Source organism: Rattus rattus, chromosome 10, assembly GCF_011064425.1.
Source record: "Rattus rattus isolate New Zealand chromosome 10, Rrattus_CSIRO_v1, whole genome shotgun sequence".
Taxonomy (NCBI): Eukaryota; Metazoa; Chordata; class Mammalia; order Rodentia; family Muridae; genus Rattus; species Rattus rattus.
In genome coordinates this window covers 43,612,077-43,628,392 of record NC_046163.1, presented here as the reverse complement: position 1 = coordinate 43,628,392, position 16,316 = coordinate 43,612,077, and the positions used below count along the sequence as shown (strand labels likewise).

At 42.6% G+C, this 16,316-nt stretch overlaps 1 protein-coding gene across 2 annotated transcripts in view; it reads right to left on the bottom strand.

Annotated features, from left to right (window-relative positions):
* Positions 1–16,316, bottom strand: part of Nme7 (NME/NM23 family member 7) — a 129,710-nt gene that overhangs the window by 33,733 nt on the left and 79,661 nt on the right. For both annotated transcript variants that reach the window (XM_032914833.1, XM_032914834.1), the window contains one exon: positions 4,646–4,753. In XM_032914833.1, coding sequence (XP_032770724.1) covers positions 4,646–4,753 — 108 coding nt within the window. The remainder of the gene's footprint in view (positions 1–4,645; positions 4,754–16,316) is intronic.

Below are 16,316 nucleotides of genomic sequence, written 5' to 3'. Positions count from 1 at the left end.
TTGGTATTGGTGTTTTTAAAACCACCTCCATGAGTCTAATATAGTGGCTCGCTCCTTCCTAACACTGTGACCCTGTAATACAGTTCCTCATGCTGTAGTGACCCCCAAACAGAACATTAATTTCATTGCTACTTCATAACTGTAATTTTGCTACTGTTATGAATCATAACGTAAATATTTGGTCATTGGTGACTCCTGTGAAAGGTCATTCAACCCCCAAAGGAGGTGTAACCCACAGGTTGAAAACTGCTGTTTAAAGGCAGAAAGAATGTTTGTTTATTTGTTTGTTTGTTTGTTTGTTTGAGACACGGTTTCTCTGCATAGCCCCAGCAGTGCTGGAACTTGTTCTGTAGACCAGGATGGCCCTGAACTTGGGGAATCTGTCTGTCTCTACTGTCTGTCTCTGCTTCCAAGTAATGGGATTAAAAGTACCTACCACAATACCCAGGAAAAGGCAGAAATGATCTTAAAAGGCCTAATAGATTTTATCATAAAAGTAAGAATCAATAAAATATGTACATATTAAGAATACCAGCAATTTTAGGCAATTTATACAAAATAAATTTACTATTTATCTTTTAATTGACATAAAATTTAAAAAAATCATAAGTTAAACATTTTTTTTTTCAGGCGAGGACATGGTGGCACATGTCTTTAATCCAAGAATTTGGGAGGCAGAGACAGTCTTATCTCTGAGTTCAAGGCCAGCCTTGACTACATACCAAGCTCCCGGGCAGTGGGGCCTATCTAGTGAGAGACCTTGTTGTCTCAAAATTTTTTTCCCTTAAAAAGTCTTCCTTCGGGCCGAGGCTCTGTGTAGGCACCAGCTCAACCTCTCCATGTTCAGTGGGGTGTGGCGGTGTTGTCTTTATCAATGGGGCCTCACGGTAGTTTGTGGAGAGTAACTTATTGTCTTGGCAACAGCCTGGGTTGTTTAGGGATTTCCACTGGACCCTGTTGGTCAATAACTCAATTGTGTGTAACCTAGTCAGTGTGCTGGAAATGTTTTTTGATGCTCTGAAGGCTAAAACAAAAACAAAACAAAAAAAAAGAAAAGTAAAAACAAAACAAACAAACAAACAAAAAACCATAAAAACCAACCCAGCCAGAAACCCTCCGGTCTGCAATGTGTCTCCTGCCAGGTCAGTGGTGGCACAAAGCTCATGTCAGTGACCAACGAACACTTGATCTGACTTAAGGCCATCCCACAAGGCAGAATTCGTACCCAACACTGCCTGGGTGACCAAGAACCTGGGACTAGACTGCCTAGGCACCTGGGGTAAAACCAAACACTAGTCTGAAAGAAGCCGTAGAAATGAAATGGCTCCAAATGATACTCTGCTATCCTCCTGTGTCAGTGCCTTTCAGCCATCATGAGAGAGGCTTCCTCCTGCAGCACGAGAGAGACCGAGAGACCGAGACCTTGAAACAGGATGTCTCCGTCAAATTCCTCCCTTCAGAGCTCAGGGAACTTCAGATAGGAAGAGAGCCAGATATGGTGAAGGACACCAAGAAAACAAACATCTAAATCACCGTGAGCAGAGCTCATATGAACGCACAGAGACTGAGGCAGCCCGCACAGGGCCTGCATGGGTCTGCACAAGGTCCTCTGTGTATGCATTATGGCTTCCAGTTTAGTGTTCCTATGGGACTCCAGTGTGAGAATGAGTGGGTCTCTTGCTTGTGTCTGCTCTTGGGGCGCTTCTTCTTCTGTTGGGTTGCCTTGTTCAACTTCAATGAAATACTTTTTAGTTTATCTAATTATCTTTTATTTGTTATGTTTCGCTGTTATCTCTCAGAAGCCTGTCCTTTTCTAATGAGAGACAGGGAGGTGGAGGATATGGGTGGGAGGGGAGAGGGAAGGGAAACTCTAATCAGGATACATTGTGTGAGGGGGAAAATCTATTTTAATAGAAGGGGAAAAAAGGAAAACATAGTTTAAAGAAATTGCCTTCCTTTGTTTTTGGCCTAGAAATAACTCTCTTTTGGTTTCCCCATCCTAGCTGTAGACTACAATTTCCACTGCACTTACATTGTTGGGCAGCCATCACCACCCATCTCCATTGCCCTTTACCATCATACAAAACCCAGCCCACTGCCAACTTGGCAACAGCTCTCTCAGTGACTTGACAAGTGGCCCACAGCAAACACTACTCCGTTTTGTTTTGGTTTTTCCTGCCCCTTTGTATTTGACAACTCTAGGTACCTCATAGAGTAATCATACAATATTTCATTTTTGGTATTGGCTTATCTCACATAGCATGATGTCATCAAGCTTTATTCGTGTTGCAGGATGTGTGTGAATTCCTTCCTTACAGGGACCAACATCCCCACATATGTTTATGCCATCATCTGCTTATCTGTTATTGCGTTGATGGGCATTTGAACCACTTCCGGATTTGTGGCCATATGAATGATGCTGCTATGAACGTATGGATGTCAGTACCAGCGTGAGCCCTGCTTTTGTTCTGAGAAAGGGTCTCACTATATAGCCCTGACAGGCCTTGAATGCATAGAGATCCGCCTGTCTGGCTGCCCAAGTAATAGGACTAAAAGTGTAAACCACCAGGCCCAGCGGTGAGTAATTCTTTTGGATGTACTGTTGGGTCATATAGAACTTTTAGCTTTATACTTTTGGGGGACCTCTACCACTTTTTACTTCTTATGCATTATACACATTGATTCCAATTAAAAGTAACGTTCTTGCCAGAGGTGGCAGCGGCAGCCCATGCTTTTCATCCCAGTTCTCGGAAGGCAGAAGCAGGCAGAGCTCTGTGAGTTTGAGGCCACCCTAATCTACACAGTGAGTTCTAGTACAACCAGAGCAAGACAGAGGAACTCTGCCTTGAAAAACAAAACAAGAAAGGAAGGAAAGAAAGAGAGAAAAACATTCTTAAGGCCAAATCAAATCATTTTGCACTTTCAAAAATAATTGTTCACTGTTCCTTATTTAAATTTAAATAAATAATGACAGGGCAAAATGCAGCTGTATAAATTATTTGATTTGAAGATGCTACCTAATTTCTGAGTCTTTACTTTGTTTTCCTGAGAAGCCAGATATACAATCAGCTTAGCAGAATTGCTAAGACAGTAAAAAATAATCATTTATACAAAGTATCATGGTGAAACTTGGCATATGAAAAGTACCAGTAAATGGTGCTGTAGAATGGCATATTGACCTATTAAATCTTATTAGAATATTTTTATGACTCGAACTTAATGATAGCAGTCAGCTAATTGAAAACCACATTCTATATATTTAACCAATTCTCTAATCTCTTGCTTATTAAACCCTATAAACTATAATCAATGCCAATAAAAAGTATTAATTATTTAATGAGTAGCTTTCTGCATATACTGAATAGTAAAAGGTGGACTTGTGCTGTTCTCAGTTTATTTCTGAGGCTGCCCGGGAACTTTGGGGACAGGGGATTCTTCTGGCCTAATAGCAGTGCTACTTATAAGCTCTGTCTTGAGGAACGGGCCCTCAGTCTAACTAGAGAGTGATTGGTTACCGTGTGCTGTTCCTGGCACCATTGCTTCAGTGGGTTTTCTTGCCAGATCAATAGTTATTGGAGCTGCAGGGTTCAAATCTGGGTAAGACCACTGATTGCTTTTTGTTTGCACTGCACACATCACCTCCAAGCACTGTGGAAGCTAGGCGGTAGGGATAAACTTCCATGTCAGCACTGGTTTGATTTCTCCATGGTCTTTGTGGTATCTTATGGTCAAGTTCTGGAAGGCTAACCAAGAGCAATGACAAGAGTCCTTAGTTATTGACCAACATCTCCCTATTCTTATCAGAGAATCTTCTTCTTGTAGTAAGTAGTACACGATGGTTAACACAGAGACTCACAATTGGTCAATGTGTAAAGAGTAAGACACAACATGGAGCTCAACTCTAAAGAGGATCCTCATATCATGCCCCTTCCTCTCTAGGCAAAGGGCTACTTGCAGGAGACCGGTAGAAAGATTGTGAGAGCCAGAGGCAGTGGCTGACTGAACTGGAACACTGTTTTCTAGAGAACACAGCAGTTGAACATAAGAAAAAAAAAATCACAGTGATTGTGGTAAGACTTCTGCAAACTCAAGTCAAAACAATCTTTACTTGAAGGGAGGCAGTCATGAGTCCTGCTCCTAGCTCAGGAGATATTGGCAACTGATGGCTTTTGGGAAAAGAAGAATTGGTTTTCTTTCATGGTGTGACCCTAATAGAACAAGCATGCTCCAATACATGGCCCAGCACCTAGGAGTTTTAGGGCAGCACAAACTGGACTTTATGTTTTTTTGTTTTTCTTTTTTTCTTTAAAAAGGTGCGTAGTTGGGTGAGTAGAGAGGTGTGGATGGGCATGGGAAAAATTGGGATGGGGTTTGGTGTGATGAAAATATACTGTATAAAACTTGAACAATTAGTACAATTAATATTTTAAGAAAGAAGTTCTTTTGTCTTATCCTCTGGAGTCCCTTGGACCACAGGTGGATTCTTGAGTGTATCTGACCAATTGAGTATACCGGTGTGAAGTTATTGGATGGCCAAAAGCCACTCATAATCCCAGACTATCAAATGGTGTGAGATGCGAAAGAACTATGGAGACCACTGATGAACCTGAAACACGGGCAAGGTTCTCACCCTGCTTTTGCTTACCTCCAGGAGCCCATCCTCTGGCAGATCTGTACAATGAACAGCATTTTGAACCTTGGTTTTACCAAAAATTGCCCTGAGGGTCTCAGGTCGTAAATGCCGGGCGATTTCCTATGAAATACACACATATATATAGTTTAAAGTTAGTCATATGCATTAATAACAAAAAGATATTAGCTACATAAAATGTATTATTTTATTTTATAAAATTCAAGTTATATATTGAGGGTGACAACTTTTCTTGGAAACACCATAAATATATAAAAAATTTGTTCGCTGAAAAATTTATATTTACTAGTATGAATTTTTTAAACATTAAAAAAATGTTAGTAGGTTGGATGATGAGGCCTTCTTGGTCTACAGAGCAAGTTCCAGGATAGCCAAGGCTACACAGAGAAACCCAGTCTCAAACTCCCCACCCCCAATGTTTTTTAGTGCTGAATTACTCTCTCTCTCTCTCTCTCTCTCTCTCTCTCTCTCTCTCTCTCTCTCTCTCTCTCTCTCTCTGTGTCTGTGTGTGTGTGTGTGTGTGTGTGTGTGTGTGTGTGTGTGTGTCACTGGGGTAGGCTTTGTTTTTCAAAAGCCCATTCCAGGCCTAGTCCTCTTCCCCCCAACCCCCTTGCTTGTGGATGATGATGTAGTCTCCCCTATTTTGCCAGTACCACAACTGCCTGCTGCCATGTTCCCTGCCACCACACCATGATGATAGTGGACTAAGCCTAGGAAACTGAAAGCCCCCAATTAAATGCTTCTTTATGGAGTTGTCTTGGTCACAGTGTCTCTTCCCAGCAGTAAAAGAGTGACTAAGAGACATAAAAGACCTTTTCTGTGGGTCAGTGTACAGTGTATTGTATTAGGAGACACACAATGATTACATTGCTTTTTATCAATTGATTGCTAGACCCACATAAAATAAGATTACTGTGAAAAACATATCTTATAAGGATAGTAAATATCTTAGCTTTGTTTAAAACAAACCAGTTTTTGTAGTATTGATTTTAAAGTTTTAAAAACTTTAAATCAGCTTAGCACAAGCTCATCTTCAAGGAGAAAAGTGGTCACAGATAGCCCTGGGTTTACTGAGGCTCGGTTAGATGCAAGAGCACACAGGAATAACAACATCTGGGCAAGCATCTAGTGAGGAAGTGTAGCCCTGCGTGACGGAGGCAGGCACGGTGATGGAGAGGCAGACCAGTGGGCTGGCGCCCAGCTGATGGGGTAGATAGGTCCTGAGACAGAAGTGCTGGGCAGCTGAGGCAACAGCATGGCGGTCCTTACATCAGCAGCAAATCTCCAGGAGTGAGGAAAGGGAATGGTAACCACAAGTCTAAAGGTCTAACCATGGCTAAAGTCAAGGTGACTGCCGGAATGTTAGAACCAAGGACAGGTTGCATGGCTAAGTTACTGAATGACCACGTCTGTGGATATGGAAATCAGAATGGTGCCAGGCATGACCACAGTGCATGGATGTGAGTAGCATTCACAGCAAATTGAGGGTGCTTCAAAAGGGCTCATTTCTTTAATTACAGCCACGAGTCATTGTTAGGACACACTGAATCAATGTGAGCCTGGGAACTGAATTTAGGCTACGGTGGAGCTGCAAGTTCCAATCATCTCATGACACTGAGATCGTTATAATGTGGCACAATGTGCTGCCCACCTGACTGTGGAGCTACCAGTGTGTGTATGTGTATGTGTGTGTGTGTGTGTGTGTGTGTGTATGTGTGTGTGTGTGTATGTGTGTGTGTGTGTGTGTGTGTGTGTGTGTGTGTGGGAGAGAGAGAGAGAGAGAGAGAGAGAGAGACTGTCAGTCAGAGTGTGTCTGTCAGTCATATCCAAGGGTAAGAATGTGACTGTGCACAGTCAGTGACACCTGACAGTAACATCGAGGGACTGTGTGAGCAGTTTATGTATTTCTTATGTAGTCTCAGCATCCTTAGAATACTCCTACATTCTAGATCAAGCAGCACGCCACGCTATACAGGGAGCAGTCTCCACCCCAAGAGTTTAGGCTTTCATTTTGGATCATGTAAAAAAGGTCCTGCAAAACTGAAATGCCCTAAATGCATATTCCACATACGATCAACACACAACGTCAGGTAAACGTCAAGAGTGATCGTTCCTCATCGCAAGCCCCTTCCATGACCCAGCAGATCTTCCCTAATTATTTCTAACAGACTCCTGTTCTTTCTTCTACTTACACTCTACGGTGGAAACCACCGTGTGCTGGCCTTTCTTAACGAGCAGAAATAACTTCTGGACACAAGGCCAAACTAAGCACCAACAATTTCATTTAATACCATACACAATTCTTTAGAAGGAACTTCAGTATTTGTACATGACAGGTTATGCTGAGAAGAGTGCACTCCTTAAAGAGTAATATTTATTTACTTAAAGTCAACACCTTTCAAACCACCAAGTTCCTGGCACACTCATGCCCCTGGACAATGTGGTGCCCAAGTTGCCAAGTACTTGGTTATTTCTCATCTCTGCTTAGAGAATCCTGCAGCAGGAGGAAAAAAAAACACCTCATCTTTATGAATGCCCTCTACAGCAAGAAAACAATCACCACACAGTATGGTGACCAGCATAAAACTGAAAACAAAGAAGAGAGCGCTTATTTCATTATTCTAAGCTGTGTGCATTTCAGAGAATGCCACTGAGCACTGAACAGGCCTGTCCAGCTGATAAAATATGTCCATGCAAAGAACCAATTGCTCCTATAGTCAGCTGCTCCCTTCGGTCTTCACTAATGCAGGAGAGACAGAAGAGTGAAAAACTGTCTCGTCTCATCTTGTCTGTGATCCACAATGCCACCTAAGCTGCTTCAGGGAGGGGCACCAGCATTCTATACTGTCACAGATTCTCTTCAGGGAGGGGCACTGGTGTCTCTATACTGTCACAGATTCTCTTCAGGGAGGGGCACCGGCGTCTCTATACTGTCACAGATTCTCTTCAGGGAGGGGCACCGGCGTCTCTATACTGTCACAGATTCTCTTCAGGGAGGGGCACCGGCGTCTCTATACTGTCACAGATTCTCTTCACCCTGAGCCCCTTTGATACTTAGTATTCGGGGTCATTCCCACATTCCTCAAGCTCTCCCTTTACACATCCCACGTGCCATGATCCAATCTCCTCAGGTTCCTCTTGCCACTCTCAATTTAGTCTTGGGTTGTTTCTTTTTCTTCTATCATCTTATCTTCCATTTTCTTTCTCCTTATCTTCTGGCTCTCTCCCTCCCATCACATTTAGTGCTGTCCACATCTCTTCACATGACACTTGAGCCCCTAACATCTCAACAACATCTCTCAGTTAATCCATTGGAATTTTATACTCTATCTGTCCAAACATAAGCTTATTATCTTCTCTCCCAGCCATTCCTCCTCCTAATTTCCCTCTCTTCATGAACAAAACTACAGCTCAACCAAGAAGCCTAAGAGAAAGCTTTGAAGTCGTCCCCAAATGCCTCTTCCCTCCTTAAGCCCACATCCAGGCTGTCACGACACTGACTTCTTTGCACAGCATTCCTTCCGTCCCCTTCCCAGCCACAGTGCTCCAGTTTATTCTCCTGCTATATTTAGACTTCGGTGGTCTCCTAACGAGCTTTTTGCCTCTACTATTAACTTTTATCTCATTTGTTTACACATGCTCATTTTATGAATTAGAAAATCCATAAAAACTTAATGACATGAGACTGATCACACTGAAAGTTCATGAAAGATGCCTGGAGTATCAGCATTAATGACAGTGTAAGAGTGAATGAGTCACAAAGGACCAGTAATGCCCAAGTCATACTTGTTAAGGTGACAGAGGAGAAACTCAGCCACTTAGTTACCAGTGGTAACTCCTTTTTGCTATATTCTCCAGAAGTGTTTATCTCAAGGAATTCAGAAGAAAATTCCTTTGCCATATAAGTAACCACCATTTGATTGACCTATTTTTCATCTTCATATATATGTGCATGATGTGTGTGTTTGTATGACTGAAGGGGCATCTGCGTGCCATAGTATGTGTGGAGGTCAAAGGTCATCCTCGGACGTCAACCGTGGCCTTATACCTTGTTTGAGATGGAGTTACACTGTTTGCCACAGCGTACATTAGCTAAACTGCCCCCCAAACTCCTGAGGGCTGCCTGTCTCTGCCTCCCATCTCACCACAGCAACACTGAGATTCCACATGCATGCTATTAGGCTGGGTTTTGTGGAGTCTGGGGATCAGAACTCAGGTCTTTACACTTGTATGGCAAACACTTTAGCCACTGACCTATCTTCCCAGATCAACTTCCCTATTTGGGCATTGATGATTTTGTTTATCTAAACTTTGCAAAGTAGGACACACAGGGCTGAGAAGGCACTGAGAACCCTGAACACTAATTCCATATCTTTGAAGGAGACCTGCTCCAGGACATGACTTGGACCTCAGATAATGTAACTGACATAAAATTTCATGTGGCACTCGTGTGACACGGATTCAAATCCAAGGACTCACACTTGCTAAGAAACCACTTTATCACTGAGCTCACATTCGGTTTCATTCCCGTTGAGACACTGTCTGACTGAACTGCCCAGTCTGCTCTCAAACTTGCGATTCCCTTACCTCAGCCTCTCCAGCAGCTGGGATTACAAACCTGTGCCACCATTTCTAGCTAATTCACATTCTCACGTGTGACCTGGAGGCACATGACGGTGAAGCAAGAGTCCCACACAGGAATAAACTCTCCCTCACAGCTGCAATATTGTGCATGTTTCCATGGTTACATATTTTCTAAAGTGGAACCATTGTGCTGGGACTGTGGCTGTGGTTTGTAACTCTGCCCACTTGGGTGGCTGAGGCAGGGTAATCTTAATCTTAAAACAATGCATTACTAATTTATTCTACGTATGTATCATGTGCATGCCTGGTGCCCATGGAGACCAGAAGAAGATGTAGAAAGGGAGTTACAGATGGCTGTCAACCACCTCATGGGTGCTAGGAATGGCACTCAGGTCCTCTGAAGACCAGCCAGTGCTCTTAGCCTGAGTCATCTCTCCAGCCCCAGGGACCATGACCTCAAATCTTGCCTAGGGCTACAGGGTGAGTTCAAGACCAGTCTAGATAACTTAGGGAAACTCAGTTACAAATTAAGAAAGCAAACAGAAGGCTAAAAAAGACTAGTGGTAGACACTTGCCTAAGATGTCTAAGAGTGCCTGGAATTACCACCTAGTGCCACACACACACACACACACACACACACACACACACACACACAGAAGTGGGTAGGTAGAGACAGAGACAGGCAATTGTGTTTAGAATGTGTTAATTATGAGAACAAGGATAACTTCAATAAGAGTTGCTCTCATCAGAAACTGTTTGTCTTAGTGTCTTCGTTAACAGTTTCCCTAAGGCGCCACAAAGAAGAACCTTTCCTCAGGGTCACATTCTAAAGGCAGTAATAGAACTGTAATTTGTGATTATAATCTTGTACCAAATTTACAGTTAAAAAAATCAAAACAAGCCATTCTACCTCTCATTCTCTTCTAGATTATCCATTCTACCTCTCATTCTCTTCTGGGTTATTTGGCCTCTTTTCTCCACCAAAGCAGGGCCTATTAAAATTCATTTTTTCTCTAAAAAGATCAGAACAAAGCAGTCATTCCTAAAGCTAAATGCCAACTTTGAATTTCAATATAACTGAATACCTGAGAAAACCACAGGAAAAGCGACATCAGAACTACTATCCAGGAGTAACTGATAGAATGTGGGGCACATGCAAGTCAGGCACTCATCCTGCTGGTTGTCACATGTCCTGTCCCAGATCAACCTCAATGTCTCCCCCCACTTCCTTCTCAGCCACTCACCAACTCAGGTTCTCTCTGATTCACTGCTGTCAGACACTCAGACTAGATAGCACAGGCTACCTCAACATGCCAAAGCCCACGGATCACTACCTAATCTATTTACTGTTCTGTGTTGTACCCTAAATGCCACACTTTGCCTAGTATATGATAGCTGCTTGGCTGATTGCCAGTGTGTACATTCTATGAGTCTCTTCCCAGAGTTGGTAAATCCATTAGAAGTGCCACGGGTGTTTTACTCAGCTTAATACATCTGGTAGCATTCAGTACATGTTACACAAGGCAGAACTTCACATACATGTCTGTGTTGCACTGACCCCTATATTTAAGTATACAAAAAGTATACACCATAGTTTATGAAATACACACATTTCAAAAGTCACTCAAGCAGTAAAACCTCTATGACTGAACTGCAGAAGGATTAAGGTGAACTCTGGGAAATACAGTGCACTGACCAGATCTTACACTGGGGAATCAGTCTCAGGAACATTCCAGAATTGCTACTATGTACAGGAAAAGCTGCAGCCACTTCTCCACCTGCTTCCTGTGGGTGAAGCTGTGCCAGGTACAGTCTTGATGGAAACTTGAGATGTACACAAATAACCAAACAGCCCCCACAGGCCCCAGCTCTAGACGCCGCCGTCTGTCCAGTTCTTACGTGGATAGGCCGCAGAGGAACCCACGAGGTAACCAGAGCACAGCAGCTCTGAGAAGGTGGCCTGCACGGTCTATTTTTCATGTGTGCAGCAAATCGATTCGTTCAAATCCCTGAAGGTGTCTTTTGCGAGAAGGGCATCTCAGAGGATACATGAGAAAAAGGCCTTCGGGGGCAGGTGTGCTACGGCTATTTCACTCTGCTTTGTTTAAAGTCCGGGGTTGGGGTGTGGGGGGTGTGCACAAGTGTTCTCCTATTTTCAGGCTAAAATGATAATGTCACAATCTACCCGATACAGGGTAGAAACCTGATACTTCAGTCACAACTATGCAGCACGTCACCCAAAATGTATCCAGGGCCTGCCTCTGGGCGAGCTCCTTCCCTGGCCCATTCACCAAGGACATCCATCCATTCAACTGCCTGACCGTTATTCTCCCCAGCCTCCAAGAAACACACCCGGCTCAGCCAAGAGAGAAACACACACACAGAGACACACACACACTCTCTCTCTCTCTCTCTCTCTCTCTCTCTCTCTCTCTCTCTCTCTCTCTCTCTGTGCTTTCATAGAGGTCGGCAATTACCACTGTAGCTGTTCTCCAGGGAGTTTAACGGTCACTAGTTCTTATCAAAACTAGAGTCAGAAAAACATCTGTACAGAGAAGTCAAATCAAAGCAAAGAAATTAAAGGAAATGAGAGGAATCCATCATGTCTTTCAGAAGCAGACGAGGACGCATAGCAACAGCAGTCAGATACTGTGATGTCTTTCCTAACTGGGACTCGCTAGGCTGATAGCATCAGCTTCTTGTGGGGACACTGGTTATCACTGAGGACAGGGAGTTCTGGCTCACATGGCACAATTCGAGATTCAGGAAGAAATTCTCTCTGGAGTTTGGGAAACACTGGGCTCTTTGTGAGCACTCCACGTGTTTTCTGCCCACTGTATTTATGAGGTTCTCGCAGCCTCTGTATCACCGAATCCCACTTGCTTTACTACCCCATGTTTGCACGGAGATTCTCACTCAAAAGGGAGTCTGAAGTTAGTGAGCACCTTAAGATTTTTGTTGTAAGCTAAGGATTCAAAATCAATTTCCAGTACAAATATTGTGTGTCAGCAGGTAATTTAGCTATAATGGTGCTGTCCCTTTAAGAATTCTCTGTTGCAGAGTCCTCTCACAATGAGTTTTATGCATTCAAGCTTTGAAAGATTTATTTACCTTATTAAATCTTTTAAAATAACAAGATACCTGTTTAAGCCATTTGCATTCTTTATTTACTCACCATTATCATTTTTGACACTATGGTATCTTATTAAGTGACTGTTAGGGGACAAAAGCTGACTTTGGGCACATTTTTCCATAAACATATGAAAAAGCCCCCAGAAACTACAAGTCACAGAGAATGCAAATGTTTATTAGTATGGAAATACTTCATGTAGTTATTTTCTCCCCTTTAATCGATCTTTTTGATGTCAGTCCCTTTCACTATTTTTATTTATAATATTCAATACAGTGAAATGCTAATTAAATGCAGTACTGAAGACACAGTGCCAAGAGAACGCACATCAGTTCAGATGCAATCCCCTCCTTCCGCCTCCACGTCCTTCCCCATCGGACGCCTCCTCTCCCCCTCCCCTTTCAAGGCTTGTGTTCTGTGGCCGTCCCCACACCCTTCAACTCTCTTTATCCCACCTCACGAGTCCTTTCTAGTTTCCTGGCTTCTCCTGTACTCACTCCCAGCTCAATACAAATACTGAGCATTTAGAAGCTATATCTGAGCATGAGAGGATGCACAGCGTCCATCTTTCTGAGCCTTGGTACTCTTGCTTACAGAGTACTTTCAGTTCTATCTCTTTTCCCTGGAAATCCCATAGTTTCATTTCTACTTATGGCTGGATGGATTCCATATCATTTGTGCAAGTTTTCATAATCTATTCATCCACTGACGGGCATCAGGGCTGACTGCTTCCTTGCTACTATGAAAAGAGCTACGGTAAACATGAATGCAAGTACTTCTGTAGGCCACAGAGTTCTTTGAGTACCTGCAAAGAGTGATATGGGGTAGGGAGTCATAGGGAGATCAATGTCCAGTGTTTTCGGTGGCTACCGCTCTGGTCCACAGGGGCTGTGTCAGTTTACACTCCCAGCAACAGCGAAGGAGGCTGTCTTTCCCCAACGTCCTCTCCAGATTTTGTCCTCATTTGTTTCCTGATGATTGATAAGCTATGCTATAGAAATTCCTATTTTTAAGTCAGTGCAATGATACATGGAGTTATGCAATCATTTAAAAATATAGCTGCTTCTATATTGGATTCTGCCCTCAAATGTCATTAAGGAAGAGATTTGAAATGCAACGATTCCATACATTCTCACATGAGTTACCCCAGTACTTGTGTGACTACGTTGTTGGTTAGCCGCTCTCCTTTCCTTGGTTGGCTCGCTCAGAATGCAGAGCACAGAATGCAATACGCTTAGCAAATCAAACTCCCCATGGAGGATAAATTTCTGTTTGGCGAACAGACTTCCTTCTTAATAGAAATGCATGCATGAGCTGCTTCATGTAGGCTCTGCAGTGTCTAATGTGTCACATGTGACAAAAAGAGGGCAGGGCTGTGCACTGTAAGAGGACAAACGCTGCACACCGCCGAGCCCCAGCTTCTGATCATTCAGGTTAATGAGGATCTGAATACCAAGTTGTTCTTTTGTATGTTAATGTCCACTGGGAATCGGCATCCATCTTGGTACTCAGAGAGAAGGCAAAGGAAACCATGAAGTGGTTTAAACCACTCTTTTACACTGTCAGTTTTACAAAGAGTCAAATAAAATACATCTTATATGGGGGTGTTTTATGTCGATTCAGCAACTTCACCCCCAGAAACAGATTCGAAGGCAATAACAAGAACGTGTTCAAGCATTCAGAGGACGTTCAGTCTCCATGGCTACACGGATGAATAAGGAAATTAGCAATAGTGAGATGCTGAGCTGAGCCCGATGCTGAACGCCCACACAGCCTTTTGTTTTGTTTTCCGAGACAGGGTTTCTATGTGTAGCCCTGGCTATCCCAGAACTCTCGCTATAGACAAGGTTGGCCTTGAACTTACAGAGATCTGCTTTCCAGCCTCCTGAGCCAGATACTTCAGCTGTCACATCTGGCTTTTTAGCTTTTAATAACCATGTTATATGTTTTTGTATGTGTCGCAAACATGTGAATGTGTATGTGTATGAGTATGTGTGTACATGTGCGTGCCCCTGTATATGTATATGTGTATGTGCATACACGTGGAGGCCAGAGAACAAGCTTGGGTGTTAAACTTCAAGAGCCATTAAGACTACTTCTCTTTTGTAAAGGGTCTCTCGCTAGCCCAGGAGCTTATGAAGGAGGCTATGCTGCCCAGTCAAAGGCCCACCTGTCTTCACCTCGCTACCCTGGAGTTACAAGACCATGTTATTACACCTGGCTTTTCTTACATAAGTTCTTAGAGACTGGACTCAGGTCAAAAGCAATTTCCCAATAGAGCCACTTCCCCAGTACTGCAGAAGCATATTTAATACTATTAGTGTGAAACTTAATTAAGAAGGTATTGCACACTATTAGTTACTGGATAATTTTAATCTTATTTTTATAGATATACTAGTTTAAGGCCAAATTACAATGTTTATTTCTGAAAAGAAGAAAAGCAAGAATAGTAACTAATTTTTTTGTTTTTGTTTTTTTTTTTTGTTTTTTTTTTTGAGCCAAAATGACAATGTTCGTTTATTTCTAAAAAGAAGAAAGCTAAGAATGATGACGGGTAAATACGCTTCTCTCTGTCTCTGTCAGAACAGAGATGTCTCCCTTGACTTTTGCTGTCTGATTTCACTTGTGAGGAATCTGATTCATAGGGAGAGCTGGAAATCAGTGAGAAAGCAATACAAAGCCATGTAGGCCGACTTGACTCACTCCACACAGCACGTGTCACTTGCACTTTCGAGGAGGAAAGAGAGCCAGACACTCTTCTCAAAGCAAGCAGAGAAAGAGTGCAGCCTAGGCATGCTTTAAGGCTGGCAGGGAAGGTGGTCAGTAAGCACGGTCTCCTAGGACCATCTACAGTGTATGCTATACATGGGCAGAAAAGGAAGCAAGGCCCTTCCTTCTGAACAAGGAGCACCTCTTTGTTGGCTACTGGTAAAGCCCCTGGACACAGGCTCGTTGCTCCCTGAACTCTTACTGTCTACTTGGATTCAATCAAGAGGACCAAAGGTTTTATAGGATGCATGTAAGCATCTATTGATCCTCCATCTTCAAGAGAGATGCGCAGGACTCCAGCAGACGCACGAAACCTGGGCATTATGTGTTTCTCATACAACCTTTGCCTAAGCTCGGCTTTACCAAGCAAGCACAGTAAGGGATTATTAAAAGGAATGATATAGTAAGTTATAATAGCCTACTATAACAAAATTATTTTTAAGTGTACTAAATATTTCTAGAATTTTCCATGTACTGTTTTGAATGTCTGACTGTGGAAAACTGAAATTGTTGAAAGCAAACTTGCAGCTAAGGGGAGGCGCTTGCATAACTCTCGACTTGGAATGGAGACTTCATTCATGGGTTCTACAGTTTATTGGGGAAACTATTCGTCCTTGGAACTAGACTGCCCTGAACAAAGGCAAAAGTTGGGAGCATATGATTTAACTCAGGTGCAAACGGCTTTTGCTTTTAAGTCTGAGTCTAGAAAAATCTGAAATAGAAATTAAACTCCATCTCATCTGATCTGCTGTTTATGTAAAAGAGAAGTCCATCCCCACTGACCAAACAGGATAAATCGGGGGATTGAGCACCTCGGTCATTCGTTTATGCTTATTGTCGATTTTTATGTGAAATGTGTTGAGCTTGAATTTTATTTTAAAATGTAAAATTCATTCCTTTAAGTACTTTATGAAAAGTACAAACTCCTTTCATAATAAGAATAACTAGTTCCTAAGTCATATGTGAGTGAATATTTTCATTATATTTAAATTAAGTGCTTTCAAAAAAATCATGCTTTTAAATAACTATATAAAATAATGATTTTTGTTTATTAGCTGGTATTAACAAACAAAAATCAACATTCAAAATTAAGAGGGTCACATATGCCTCCTGGCTGCATTGGAGGGCTCTAAACGTCCTCTCTGGTCTTTCAGAGGTTCGGACTGCCCCACTGAGAGAAT